Below are 15,967 nucleotides of genomic sequence, written 5' to 3'. Positions count from 1 at the left end.
GAACTGCTTCCATCATTTGCCCTTTCTGACCAGATGGCTCACAGTATCAGGTAGTCATCCAGATAGTCATCCAGATATAGTGTCTTACTCAACAATTCAAAGTTTCTTTAACAGGAGCATACCAGAACCTCTACCGACGTATTAACCACCCATCCACATGCAGCAGCCACCACCCCCTTAGTATTCTTTTTAATTTAAGCAGGTGGCACATGCTAATGTTGAGGCCTTTATTCAATATGTAGAATTAGTTTTCTATTGTCATTGGTGACTGTGCTTTGTGTACATAAAAAACTAGAAAATAAATCCCCATGGTTTTAATTAAGGAAGAAGATCGAAGTGGCAGGAAGGCACATCTTCCACAGTATCTGTAGGGTAAGGGAAAAGGGGGCATGGAGCTCAGCCATCGTGAATTGTGGGACAAATAACTCAGAATTCTTTTTTTTAGAGGACGAGAAGATGGAAACAGAATTTGTCGGTCTCAGTCATTAATTATGTTTGTGGCAGGAAAGATAATGAGAGCAGCTTCTCAAGCTTCCAGTTACCTGTTAGAATAATTCACATTACATACATGATGCTCACATGAGAGAGAATGACCAGCTGGAGTAGACAACACTTAAAATATGCTTGTTTGTGAAGCTTGGTTGTTTCATTTCTCCCTTTTTTGTGACGTTCTGGAGGCAGACATCTCATCATGGAAAAGACTCTAGATGGCCTTTGGTTTGTTATGTTCCTGCTAGCCGTGCCCCCTTGGCAAGCAGGTGAATGATGTTTCCAATTTCTTTCTGTTCTTTTTCATACATATCTTCCTATAACCACGCTGTTCAAATGATTAAGGACTTTACGTTTCATGACTTGGTGATGGGAAAGCATTTGTAGAGGTATTTGAAAACCATGTCTACACTTGCAGGGCTCACAGAAAATGTCTTCTCTCACAACCCTTTGCAGTAAGAAATGTGGATACCGCCCACTTTCTAAGACCTCAGTGGCTCTTATAGACATATTGTGTTCCATCCACATGCTTTCATTGTTCTTCAAACAATGGTCTTCTATTTCAAATATCAGAATTTGATAAGGCTCCACATAATATACTATTTATCCATAGTGTTAATGTACATCTTTAATTCTTAGAAACCAGAAATACTTTAATTTGGATACGAACAAGAGCGTAAGAAAATATAATGATTCTCATTGAATAAGTTCCTGTTTTGATCTTTGCACACAATTGTTATATGAAAACAATATACATATTTAACTGTTTTAGAACTCAGCATTTTCCCTACTGTGTATCACTGATTAGACCATGCCCTAGTGTGTATACCTAAATAGATGGTGCCCTTAAATGTTTTTGCAGTTACGTCTACGGAAACCTCAACATAACAAGGCAAAGCGGATTGCTGCCTTAGTTGACTCCAGTTCTGATATGCAGTGTAAAAGATGGCAATAAACATACTAAAGACAACAAAATATGGAAGAAGCACAAGAGGGTTATCCCTGACCCGGATACATTGAGGAAAAAATGTCATGCTAAGCAGAAGTTATATTAGGGCATATGAGGGGACATGCAACCTCACACCAATCGAGTTCACGATAACTTGAGATGGTAACCATCAGCTTTATGAAGCTTCAAATGTAAATAGCCACATTGGTCCTGTCATTTCTTATGCTTCCCCATCCATAGATACAAATTAATGTCATTGATGTAGGATGTAAATTGCATGACATTGATGCTAGCACTTTAGAGGACAAATGTCATGGAAAGATATATAGAAATAAAGAAAGAAATGGCAACTGGAAGAAGCAGATTAAAACGAGACAATAACACCAACATTAGTAACTGAGAGAGGCATCAGCCCCCCAAATACCAAATAGGCAAGAAAGGCTAATTCCTTTATGTAAAAGACACATTTAGTAAACTATTTTGCATGGTCCTGTGCTGATGTCAGTTTATTCAAAATGCAATCACATTATGCATGTCTTGAGTCAAAGCCCAAGAGGCAGAGTTGAAAGGTGAGGGTCAGAAAGGTTCTGCACTTCACATTGTGTCGTGCCAAGGCTTTCTCCAAATCATAGCTAAAGCTGATATAGTAGAGATAGGCTAGAATGAACACATAGATAACCAGCTAGTGGTCACATATTGATCCCCTAACGGGTCACATCAATGTCGTGAAGGTAATAGCTTTTCTTCTGACTCGGGCATCAGTTTGTTTTCACTGACAACGTTAAATACAGAGTTAAGAGCTATCCCAACAGTTTTTTGAGATAAGTTATATAGCAGGAGGATTCTAAGAATGTCAAAGCAGATGTCCTCAGTAGCCAGAGCATTATGCTTCATGAGTGATTGCACAATTGGAAAGTAGTGGACAGTTTCTTTTGCCTGTTGTGGTTGGCTTTTTGGTCATGTTGAACTTCCTATCGTACTAAATTATGTGATATCTCTTGCTGTTTAAAACAGTACTTATGAGATTGAATCTAATTCTTCTCAGTTAGATGATGAGGTGTGCCATTTTGAGATTCTCAACTATCCTGATCCAAACCTATTAAAACCAACATACATCATATTATGATTTCGCATCCAAAAGCCTTGCGGAGCATAGAACCAGATTTATCTTTTTTGTCTGACCATAACCTCTTTTTTGTTTGTCACCTTTCCTAGTTCCTTTTGGTGTTACTGTGATCTATGAATTTTTCATTCTTCACAATTTCCTATATTATCTACGTATAAAACATAACCATATTTTATTTTCTATGTATTCTGTTTATCATGCCCTACATGCATTTCTACCTCCATATATGGTATGCTACTTGTATGTATTGTTATTGTTTCATTCACTGTACCACCATCACTGTTTTTATTTCTTTTGTGATCATTTTGTATATTTTCTTTTGTTTTGTGCATTCCATTTATTTACCTATTGAAGACAAGAATTCAGAACCAGAGAATGAGGATTCAGGTAGGGCAGATGATTAGAAAACTAGTTATACTAGACCAGTGCATATATGTGTGTCTTGCATATGTCATATTGTCTACTCTTTCATTGAATAAAGCATGCTAGTAGATTCTTCATTTTGAGGATCATTTGGCCTGGAAAGCAAAATGAGTACAAACGGACTTCTATTACTGAACCCGACTTATGCATTTCCTGAAGATCAGGGCTGTGACTTCAGTCTCAATGATTTTATTTTTAAGGGGAAGCAGCATGGGTTCTGCATACAGAGCTAGATTGGTGAAGATCCTAGGATAATTAAGCATTATCTGTCTCTGATTGCTCATCATAGTGTTTGGATAAAAGGGTGATTGGGATTGGAGGAGCAGAAATTGCATTTTAGGGACTATCCTCTAATTACACTGCCTTTGCTATGTTATGGATGTAATTAGGGAGTTTGCACAAGATTACATATCTGATGACCAGGAGCCAGCAATGATTTTTGATAGGTGAGTGATGGATATAGACTTCTTTCTAGCAGTGCTTATCCCAGTTTCTGCAGTTAGAACTACCTGTTATCAGGAGAACCTGTATATAATGGGACCTATGTTTAGAATTAGCATGTTCTAATGGTTACTGTTAACAGCAGGGTGACTGCCTAAAGGGATGAATGGCATTAGTTTTAGGAGGAGTTAGAAATGATTGTCTGGGAAACTGATTGCGACATCTATCAGGTCATCTACTTTAATTCCCAGAATCCAGGATAACATTTAGGCTCTTCGCCCTGCAGTAATTGCTGATTGACTGAAAAGAATGAGGACTGGAACACACCTGTTAGAGGTTTTTGGTCCTAACACTATAACATTAGTCTTTGATCCTTTCAGTTTTATTAAGGCATCAACTGGACAGACATGGTGGTTTACTATAAATTGTTGGGTGTTCTTGCTGGTAACAGCACGTGATCTGTGAGGAGAGATGGAGCATGTTGTTGGGAAAGAGCAAAAAGAGGATCAATGAGCAAGCAGTCAAACTTGGTTTCCGGGTGCACCAAGAAAAAAGAAAACAAATTCAAGGTATACTGGAAGCACATACCACTAACAAGAGATGGCTTCATAGAGTATCTCCAATGATCCCTACCGGATCTTGAGCAGGGGCATTTATTTAAGTCTGGAGTCTTTTCCTGGGTTCAAGTGGGTTAGATGTTTCATTTAGGTAAGTGGCTGCTCCAGACGCCACTAAGTTACATGGAGACCAGTAGTTCAAATGCAGTCCAGTCCAACTCCAGGTGGATAGATTGTCCACAAGTAATGCAGGGGTCTGGTAATAAGGAGTCGGCATTTATGGTAGCATTAGAGATCCTCAAGGGGGATAAGCAGTCCTTATGATTTGTTACTAGGGGTATACATTTAATTCTCCTTCTCTTCCTTGTGCCTGAGTGGAGTAATGTTAGCAATTGTAGTGAATTTAACTTCAAAAGTGATCTTAAGTGATTTATGTATGTTGAGAAGCTTCGCAGGCTTACAGATTAGATGTATTAAATAGTAATGGCAAAGCTGAAATATCAACAAAACAAATTGACATTCACAAGACTTGCACTTTTTTCACCTGTATTTAACTATCATATTTTTACAAGGGAGTATGGATGTTGGATGTTATGATTTTACTCTAATGAAAGTTTTATTGGAATTCTTTTGTGGTTGGCCTGATGTGATGTAATATATTGTGTAAAGGTCTAGGTCTAGGATGTGGATTAAAGTGTGAGTTGTTTAGCTATATTATATACAAGGTGTTGCTGACATCACTACTGGGTTAAACGTGGAAGCTGACTTAAATGTAATAGTCTCTAAAATAAATGACTTTCTTCAACATAATAAGATAGGCGAGACAAAGGTAAGGAGTGCAGCCTTTGAGCCTAATCATATGCAGCATAATAACAGCATGTGTGGTTTAAAGCGGGTTGATTTGTAATCAGTGGTAGAGTAGGTATAGGGGTAGAGAGAGCCATGCCAAGGCGTTTTATATATATATATAAAAAAAAATATATATATATATTCACTTAAAAAACCATAGGTTTCACACACGTTATAGTTAGGAATTAGCATTTAAAAAACCTTGCAAATTCACTTAAAAAAACCATAGGTTTCACACATGTTATAGTTAGCTGGACATTTCCCTCGTAAAAAACCAATGAAATTCCCCCGTAATAGTTAGTGCAGGCAACTATAACTCACGCGACCGCAATCCTCTGCTGATGACGTCAGATATTACATCACTGTATTTAGACACCTATTTACCCATGTCTTCTTCCATTAATCTTTAGCTATACATATATTACAAATATTTATTTTTCAGAAAGACACATATGTAATCAGTGATGTAATATCTGACGTCATCAGCAGAGGATTGCGGTCGCGTGAGTTATAGTTGCCTGCACTAACTATAACGGGGGAATTTCATTGGTTTTTTACGAGGGAAATGTCCAGCTAACTATAACATGTGTGAAACCTATGGTTTTTTAAGTGAATTTGCAAGGTTTTTTAAATGCTAATTCCTAACTATAACGTGTGTGAAACCTATGGTTTTTTAAGTGAATTTGTACGTTTTTTTAAATGCTAAGTTATGTATTTATTAATATTTTTTTTTTCAGGTTTTTCACCATGCGCACCGTGCTTCGCGCCGTGCTTCGTGCCGCGCCGTGCCGAGCGCGCACTCCGCGCATTTTTGACAAAAAAATAAATGTTTTTTTCACCCTTGGGGGTCCTTCAGTGACCCCCTGACAAAGGCTAGGGGGTCAGGAACTGTCCACCCTGCCCCCTTTTCACGTTCTCCACCTTTGTTTTTCACTGCCTCAGACTGCGAGAGACAAAATGGCGGCCACCACTTCCTGATTTCGACCGATTCGAATGTTTACTGACATCTAACAACCAATCAGAATTGCGCTCGCGCACGGCAGGGTGCGCGCACAGTGCGCGCGTCTAGATATTGATATGGTTTTAAATGCTATTTTCTCAGGAAATACTGAACAGATTTACACGAGACCTTCAAAAGGCACTTCCTTGACCTTATGGCAAATTTCAGGTAATTCTGTTCAGCCGTTCGGGCTGTACCTTCGACTAAAGGTCCTATGGAAAAATGCATGGGGAAAACGCGTTTTGGGACCCCCCTTTTTTCTCGGCCCCCGCTTGACTAATCACCCCGAGACTTTCAGGGTAGGAGCGGAGCGGAGCGCCCCACCTATTTTGAAAAATTCGCAAGGATTCGTCAACCGGCGCCAAAGTTATTCAAAATAGAATTTTCAGATTTCCTATGGAAACACGGTCCTAACTATAACTATCTACTGGCGACCGCCAGTAGATAATATATATATATATATATATATATATATATATATATATATATGTGTATATATATATATATATGTGTGTGTGTATACATGAACATCAAAATGCCCTTGAGCAGCGGGAGGTCACTCGACGGCGCTCTTCTCATTAAAAGCCTCGCTGCAGCTCGCCTCTCTGCTTCCTGCAATGATTCATTTGAAGCCGACGCGTTTCGAGGCATTACGCCTCTTCTTATTGGGCTGAAAGAAAAACACCGTGGGTTCACCATTAGCATTCTTTTATTTGCACATTGACCTCATCGCACTTTGTAGGCATGACAATATTAGTCTAATGGCATGCTGGAACTTGTGGTTCCGAATGGTGAATAACATTATTTTCCTGTAGTAGGTACGGTGTATCAAAGTCTCTAAACTCTTTATTATTTACTTAGTAGGATGGATTACAGAAAAACGGGCTTCCTTTTTTCGCATGAGAGCGCCGTGCCTTCAATGTGGAGCAGTTCCACTTCACAGCCTTTTCATTCGTTTGCAGAAAATGGTGCTCCTCCCCACGGCAGGGGCCGCCATGTAGATATGTGAACATCAAAATGCCCTTGAGCAGCGGGAGGTCACTCAACGGCGCTCTTCTCATTTAAAGCCTCGCTACAGCCCGCCTCTCTGCTTCCTGCAATAATTCATTTGAAGCCGACGCGTTTTGAGGCATTACGCCTTTTCTTCTTAGGCTGAAAGAAAAACACCGTGGGTTCACCATTAGCATTCTTTTATTTGCATATTGACCTCATCGCAATTTGTAGGCGTGACAACATTAGTCTAATGGCATGCTGGAACTTGTGGTTCAGAATGGTGAATAACATTATTTTCCTGTAGTAGGTACGGTGTATCAAAGTCTCTAAACTCTTATTTCCGTAGTAGGATGGATTGCAGAAAAACGGGCTTCCTTTTTTCGCATGAGAGCGCCGTGCCTTCAATGTGGAACAGTTCCACTGCGCATAGTTCACCTCAGCTGTTGTTTTTCCTTCTGGCCCGTGAACAAGGGCGGGAGTACGCCTGATACGCGTCTGGCTGTGTTATATGTGCGAGGAGCACCAGGCTGTGTGCTTTTGTCATCCCCAGAGTAAATGGATTGATCCTGCCGTGGGTGGCTTTCTCATTTGGAGGCAACTCTTTTTTGGTGTATATATATATTTGTATATATATATATTGGATTGTTGTACTAGACCTGTAGCGGCCCTTTAGAGTTACATCAGCTCAGGTTAAAATGTATTATTTCATTGCAACCATTGATGCCCTGATTATTAGCACAAATATAATAAGTCTAAGTATTGGCGATTTGGTAAAATAGCAGTATTAGTATGACAGCCAAGGTGAAAAGTCTCGCTGTAATCATAAAAGATGAGTTGAGGAAACATTTTAAAAAAAACTTCCATTAGTTTGATTCATGTTTTTTTTCCTTTTGACATTTTCTTGAGCAAAACTATGGGACTTGGTGAAACGTTGCTTGTGTGCTGAACGCAACAACTTCTACAGGTTGTTTAAGGGGTTCTAATAGGTTGTTTGGGGTTTACTTTGCTCTCACCGTGTCTGATTGGACATAAGCAGACTTATGTGCTACCAGTGCCATCATTGTCCAACTGGTAAACATTTTGATTTTGAAAATCATAAATATCCTAAAATGATAATAGTGATAAAATAGCCAATTTGTAGCTATGGTTAGGTCAGAGCTTCCTTTGAAAAGCCATATTTTGATTAACTAATTATATTGGTGCTATTTCACAAATCAGCACGAAACTGTCCAAAAACAAGCTATCCAATTTGAGTTTGGCATGCAAAGTTTTGGGTAGATTTGTCAAGGCAGATTGAAAATGAAAACTGATAAAAAACAGAGGCTATGATCATAGCTCTCATTGGAATCTTTTGTCTCCAATACAGAAAAACAAGCTGAACTGAAACACACAAAACTTGATATTAGACTAGACCTTTACTCAGGAAAGTTCCTTTGGTTGGTGTTATGTAAATCAGTTAAGTAGTTACTTAGCACTACCAACATGTGTCAGGTGGGCTTGAAAGGGTTAAATAGTTAGAAATATCTTGGTAATTGAAAAAAGGTATTTATATTGATTTTGCTCTGTTTGAGAAAAGTACACAAAATTATGCAGATGCTAACCATGTTTAGCTTACTGTTTGTATTTTTAAATTGATGCTAAATTGTGGCCTAGTTAAAAAGGTGGTAAATAAAAAACCTGGATTCTTTTTTCCAGAGGAGAGCTTTTTCTTGGTTCATTGTTAATCCATTCAGTACTATTCAATCAATTAGCGAGACAAAAATGTATTGGGTATGCTTGAAAGAGTTAAAAGTTAGAGATATCTGGACCACTATTCCTTGTGCCAGTCCTCGAATCCGGGATCGTAGACTGCCACCTGTCCGAAATTTAAAAATGAAAAGTCCCCATTGGACGAAGAAGCTGTTTCCTCCTTTTTTCCATTATGGGGAAAAAAAGTAAAAAGTTAATTTTGTCACATGGTTTACACACCCTGGGCCAGGGTTTGTGAACCTCAGAGTGAGACTTCAAGGGGCCGATTACGATGTCGGTCGGAAAGCCTCCGACCTCTTGGAGGCTTTCCAACCAACATCGGCGGTTTCAATTCCGACTGCTTAATTACAATCTAGGTGGTCAGAATTTAAACCGGCTGGTAACTCCGGCTGGCTTCTGATGGGCTCAAGGAGCACTTCGGCCAGTCAGAGACCCGCCCGTCATCCCAATAGGATGGCGTTTCCACCGTCGAGATTACGATGTCGGTTTCTGACAGCCTTTCCATGCCACCCTTTCTGACGCGGAAAGGCTGTCGGAAAGTGACTTTGGGGCCCCCTTGCCTACGGTCGTGGGCCATGTGGGGCACCTATGGTGCCCCCCTAAAAATCCCTGCACCCTGTGGCAGGCTCCTAGAGGTTGCAAGGATTTACACAAACTCCCATTTCACTATGGGAGCTTGTGCTATGGCCGGTTTACAGCCACATTACAAGCTCCCATAGAGAAATGGGAGTAAGCGACCCCACAGGGTGCAGTCGCATCATAATCATGCGGTCGGTCCCGATTCTGTGATGGTGTCTGTTGGAGGCAACTCCTTACTGACATCATAATCGGCCCCTGAGTGTCATCAACCCTTCTCCTGTGTCCATGGACCACATGCAAGGGCTGTAGGGCATTTTTTAGTCCTCCCTCTTAGGTTTGCGGACCCAGGTTCATGTTTGAGAATCCTGCGGGGACATGGGTAACCCAACAACAGACCCCAAACAAAAAACATATTAATGGTGTATACAGTTGTGGGCGCCATTGTATAGTTGTTGTTTTTAGAGTTCCCATAGGAAGAGCAGTCTTTGTTTCTCTAATAACTCTGCTACCATTTGACAAATCTTCACAAAACTTTCCAAAACAAAAGTTCATCCACCTCAGTCCCTTCCTGGAAAGTGACGGGGCGATCTATCAAGCAGGGAGAAAGAAATAGAGGATCCCAAAATGCTGGTTTTCCCTGTTATTTCCAATAGGAAATTATCAGGAACCATACAGAAAAAAACGGAGAATGGAACAACACCAAATTTGTCAGAGTAAAACCTTTACACAGAAAGCAAACTGTTTGTTATTTGGTGCCAATCTGTTCAGCCATTTTTGAGACATTCACGTTTAAAGAAGTGCTTGAGGTGATCATGAAGGGGTTAAAAATGTAGAGATATCTGGACTGTTCATGTAGGAGTCCTGTGAAACCATCTTTTAAAAACAATGTGACCCTGATTGGCCCTGGAAGCATTGTCTGGCTTGGGTCATTTCAGTACTGCAGATCCTAGGCAGGTAAAATGGTACCAAAATGGATTATCTGGCCACAGCTAGAAACTAAATGCTCTGGTTGCCATTACAGGACTCAGGATTTGCTCTCCAAGTATTGAAAATCTTTTATGAAAAGGCGGGAAGATGACCCTGATCCCAGGGCCATGAGGGGGGGAGGGGCCTAAAGAGGCCTCCCATTACATTAAAATATTGCTAAAAAAATATTCCGGTAGCGAATACCGCTGTAGCAAACAGCTGGTACTGTTGTACCCTGCCCAGACCATGTGGTACAGCGGAGCCAGTGCTGGTATCGCATATACCTTAAGAAAAAGCTTTATTCTTCTAATGAGGTAGTACTTACTTATCAACAAATAGAAAGAACTCCTGCTGGGTGGACATTTGGTTGAAAACTGTGGCCTGTTCTTGTATAAATATACAGACAAGTTTTGATGTTGGCACAGATGCTCAATTCACAGAAATGAAACCTCAATGGGAATCACCTACAAATATGAACGTATCCTCAATCCTTATTCTTGACCAAGGCAAAGCTAAGTGTGTTCTTGCTACATTTCAACGTTGAAAAAATTATTTGAATGGGGAGGCGGAGCAGGGACAGCAACTTAGAGTACTGGCAGCACAATGATTTCGGGTGGGATGGGGCAGAGCCACCCACATGGAGAATGAGGGGGAGGGGGTCAGAGGCGGCAACAGAGGGTAATAGCATCACAATGGACCAGGAAGGGATGGTACCAGGGCACCCACTCATATCACAGGGGCAGGGACATCAACAGTGGGCAGTAGCAGCAAAACAGTCCAGGGAGGGAGGAGGCAGAGGCACATACATGGAGAATAGGGGGAAGGGAAGGGGCAGGAGCAGACCCAGAGAGCAGTGGCAGCATAATGAACCAGGAAGGGAGGGGCAGGCACATCCACACTGAGAACGGAGGGCGACATGGAGAGGGAGGCAAACTGACTGGGGAGGACAGGAGGAAGAGGCAATGGCGGCGCAACAGACCACAAAGGGTAGGTGTGAGGGGGTACTGGCTTACGGACTGAGAACAGAGAGCAGACGGGTTGGGGCCAATGCAGGAGCAGCAAACTGACAATGGAGAGCAGGCTGCAGCGCAATGACCACCTATGTGGTGGTGGGCCTGGGCCAAAGCCTTGATGCGCATGGCCTAAGACTGTGTGCTGGGGTAAAGAGAGCAGAAAATAATTTTAAAATTCAAGATATTCCCTGAAAAAACACAAAAGGCTTAAAAGATTTTACACTTCGGTATAGGAAAATGATCTTCCCTTACATAAACAAATCCTAGAAATTCACTGAAAAAAACCAAAGGTTAAAGTGTCATTATAGGTAGGTATGGTAATAAGATCTTAGCTTACATTAAAAATAAAACTCTAAAAATTCCCTGAAAACGCTAAAGTTTAAATGTTATTATATTTGGTGTTGAAATGAGTTAGACACTTATGTTTGGACATAAAATACTGAAGTTGGCCAGTTATATTTCAGTGAGCTAACTATAACTTGTGCCCCACCCAATGAGGCTGAAATTGTCCCCATTACCACCAGCTCATTGTGGGCTGTTTCCTCAGTTCATAGCAGCTTGTAGCCCACAAGCTTCCTGTAAAAATGAATGGTAACATAAAGAAGAAATGTTGTCTATGGGAGAATGCACAGTAGACGTTTTCAAACACTGGCTCAGCGGGTGAGGTTGCTGAGGGAGAGCAGGAATATGTGTCAGCAGTCAACACCACAGTGGTGTAGTGGGGGTGGGAGTTGGTCCGCCCCAGCCCAGGTGGCACTCTTTTTGGGGGCTGCCACCACCCCCTCCTCCTGGAACATGTCGTCTGAAGGTCACCCCCATGCCCATGCTCTAACCTGCTTCAGGCGCAAACTTAAGGGTCGTCCTGGGTGTCAATAGATCTAGCTACGTCACCACTGCAACACCAACTCTACAACCCTCCAGCTTCCAGTGATTTTTTTTAGTTTCTGTATTGATTGATCTGCACTGTAAATAGATATATCTTCAGCATGAAGTAAGTAGCAAAGTTTGGTGCTAAAAAGAGTTGTATTCAGGCATAAGTTATAGAGTGCTGATGTTACAGAGCATCCAGTCTATTGGGTGGGTCTCACCAGTGTTAGTAAGTGCACTCAGAGACAGGACAGTGAAATAGAAATTGCCAGTATATCACCAGATGGATCATTTTCTGAAAGGAAATCTTCAATGAGAGCAGAAAGGGACCAAATAGGCGTTTTAGATGATCCTCTTCTATGTTCATCCCAGTGTTCTAGTGTGAGTACAGGGGAGACTAATCTAGTAACGATAGTAAAGAAAACTAATTTAGCTTCTAGGACATAATGGTAGATGAGGTGGTGATTGACAGGCAGGAGAGCAGAGAGAGAGAAGGGTAGACAAGAGGACAGTGAGAGAGAGTTGTCACCAGGAATGAGAGCGTGGTCAGGGACAGTCTGTTTTATATAAATAAATTGATGTTGAGAAGCAAATATATTTTGCAGATAAGTAAATAGTTGCTGATTTTTACAAAGTATATGTAAATCTAGATAATTGTGAGCCTAGAAATGAAAAGTATGGATTCTGTAGCTCACAATTGACAAATATCCTCAGTATGCCAATATTTCATTACTACAAAACCCTCCAATAGGGTAAACTATAATCTGCATGTGATTAAGCGGAACGTGTTCTTTACCCTATCATGAATAACTGCTATGTTTCTTCTCTTGAAGCATGTGCCAACTCAGTAATGCATTACTTGAAAAGGTTAGGTTGTTCATGTAAAGTACCACTCGTATCCATGTCTGGTCTAGCACTATTCTAGGATTGTCTTTACCCGTCGGTTGCCGTGTTCAAATGGAGCATCAGTTGTATCCATAGAAGTTATTGCAATCCTCTAGGTAAGTCTTTAGTAGTGTATTACCTGGTCACTATCTACTTTAGCACCCCACTAAGCTAGTCTTCATTGGGTGAAGGAAGTATTGATGCCAGAACTACTTGGCTTCTAATCAAGGCCCCTAACACTCAGATATGATAATTGGTGTATATATAAACTGACAAAATCTTCATCTATAGGATGCTACTGGTTTACCATATTCCGTTTCCGCAGGAAAACTTTACCCATGACATTATTTCTCCTTTATCCACCCCAAGTTCCAGTCGGAATTATAAACTCTCATTAGTGTTTGTGAGGATATGAGAAAGGTATGTTTGTTGTGACCCTTTCATTGAAGCAGTTAAGGAGTACCGAGGTAGTGTAAACCATCATGGTTCATGACCACCACGTCTGGTCTAGGTTATTGTGTAGAAGGGCTCTGTGTGATCTTGGCAGTCTACTTCTTTAATAGCCCAAAAACAGGTAACAGGTATGTCAGGCTATGAACTTTAGAATTCTTCCTTGGACCAGCACAACTAGAATTCTCTGACTGGAAGGCTCAGTCTCATAATGTCTGTCCTAGGGATATAGCAGCTGACATCACCCTGCCTTTTGACCGATAAGCTTATTACAGACAACACAACAAATGGGAGATAAGGGTTGTTTCCTGTCGTTGTTTTATGTGGATACCTATTTTACCCTTTCCTAGTGGCTTATGCTGTTTGCATTCATGTATTTTTCCTAGTACACATTTTCTTATTGTTTGTGTTTTTGACCTTGTGATCATGTACTTGTCCAGCCATTTTCTCTCAGCTATTTTCTCTTTATGTTTCCAGCCTACAGTCCTATCTTTTGATAGTACTCGTATTTGCTGTGGTAGTTTCTTTAAATAGAGGCAGTGTGACTGTAGTGCAGCCTACTTCCCTCTTTATCATGACCGATATTATTTCTGTAGTAATGTATATAACATTGCTCCTGCAGACAGTCCTTTACTTAGGTCTGTTTTCACTTTTCTGGCAAGGCACTAACCTTTATCAAGGTGCTTTTTGCATGTAAATGTGTTTAGATTTAGATATTGTTAATATGCTTATGCAAAACCATTGATTTAAATAATATTGAAACTCACTTCATAAAAATCTCTACGATGCCCTGATACGAATTATGTCATTGGCATTTAAACAGTAAGCAATTATTTGCATAAAATGACTTTGCTACCCTAATTATGAAACGTCTTTTCATTATGCTCTCAACTTATGTTTAACCCACAGGTGCTATAGATGCAGATGAAAGATCACGCCAAATGAAAATGAAGATGAACAAATACAAACCAGTAACAGGATCAGACTCTAGGCTTGAACAAGATTATCATCCAAAGGCAAGATTGTTTTTTTACTTCAAAACAAGTGTATGTAGTGAAACAAGACCCTTTATTATGAGCGCACACATTTAGAGAGTCCAACAAGGCGTAATGTTTAAAATAAAATGTGGTTCCTCATACTTTGATGGGAAAATACCGTGCAAATTGTGACACGTGAAAAATGCACAGAAGAGGTAGCAATTGTAAATGTAGCATTGAATATCAATGTCACCTGTTATGATTACCTGAACACAGAAACACTTGGGCAGGTGGTCCGCAGTGGGGCCATCCCTAGATGGAGTTAGTTTTGGGCCGAACTCCCCTTCCCCTTTACTCGAGTGACTGGCTAGCCCTGTGGGGCTAGTAGTCATCATTGGCCATGTGCCAAATCATCTCACCACAGTAGCCAAACACAGAAAGCACTTCTCAGAGTTCCAGGTGCTTCGATTCTCTACCTCTTGTACTCCAGGGGCGCTGACTGCTTGCAGGTTCGCAGGTTGAGGATTCTTCATGGCCACTTATCCTCCTCCTGGCTTGGGTGACTTAGGAGTCCCGTGGAGGATTCATGTTACTACCATCAGCTTTAAAAAGCATTCAAGGGTGTCCTTATCAGGGCCCGCGGATGGAAGCGCTATGGATTTACTACTGATCACATTCATCAAATGATATTATAGATGGCTAGAGAACAATTTCCACTTAGACAGTGAGTGGAAGTGGATATGAACAGGAATGGTTCAATTGCTTTCAGTTTCTCGCCCGCCTATACCAGCTGTCCCTTGAAAGCAATCTTAAATGCATGATGCAAAACTGTTGCTATGCTACATCCAGTACTGGCTTTATTTTGCAAACGTATTGTTTTATTACCAAAGTCAGGTTTCCAGAGCATTTGACTCCCTTTTAAGATTTTTTAATAACGTATTTAATTCTCAGGGGTCAGAACTTTCATGAAGTTGGCGAGTCCTTAAATATTTATTTTCATCACCATTGTGAGAGGCTGGCTCAGTATATGATATACACTTATGTGAGTGGACACCTTGCATTGATCCAGACCACCCTTATGGTGATTTTATTGGTCTTAGACAACCTTAGAAAGCTCTCTAAGTGGTAACTGTGGAGAGCAGCCTTCAGGCGTAGTCCAGAAGGAGTGTAAAGCAGCTTGTTTTACCAGAACACAATCTTATAGGTATAGATTAAGTGAAAAAGAACCACACAAGGTATTTATAAAAATATGTATTTATTATAAGACACTCACTAATGAATACAGATATCTCCTATATATACACAATGCACACAATACTTTGCAATAGAAACAGGTAAGTAGCACAGAATACACAGTGGTCCCAGGGGAAAACAAACCATATTCTAAAATAGTGGTAAAACCCACTTTGGTAAACAAAAAAAACGTATCAAGGTCCTAGCCACCGCAGTTGCAGTTATGATCTTCTGAGGTGTGGCCTCTGGTTACCAAAATCTGGATGGACCTGTTGCCCAAGGGAGTTTTAGGGTCCAAGGGTCTAACACTGTCAATGCCCAACCTCTTAAAGGGGGTGCCAATGACATGTCAGGGGGAGCCTTGAGCTTCTTCCCTGTCTTCCCACTCGCTTGGCAGGTGAGACAATAATAGCGGGTGACA

General features: G+C 40.8%; 1 protein-coding gene across 3 annotated transcripts in view; it reads left to right on the top strand.

Annotated features, from left to right (window-relative positions):
- RIMS2 (regulating synaptic membrane exocytosis 2) overlaps positions 1-15,967 on the top strand; it is a 1,922,267-nt gene that overhangs the window by 1,687,323 nt on the left and 218,977 nt on the right. For 2 of the 3 annotated variants that reach the window (XM_085605119.1, XM_085605120.1), the window contains 2 exons: positions 2,919-2,951; positions 14,246-14,352. In XM_085605119.1, the coding sequence (XP_085461245.1) occupies positions 2,919-2,951; positions 14,246-14,352 (140 nt within the window). The remainder of the gene's footprint in view (positions 1-2,918; positions 2,952-14,245; positions 14,353-15,967) is intronic. The other variant, XM_085605117.1, reaches the window with a different exon arrangement.

This window comes from Triturus cristatus, chromosome 5_1 (genome assembly GCF_964204655.1).
Source record: "Triturus cristatus chromosome 5_1, aTriCri1.1, whole genome shotgun sequence".
Lineage (NCBI taxonomy): Eukaryota > Metazoa > Chordata > Amphibia > Caudata > Salamandridae > Triturus > Triturus cristatus.
Note: the sequence above shows the minus strand (reverse complement) of the source record. Positions and strands in the feature narration are given on the sequence as shown.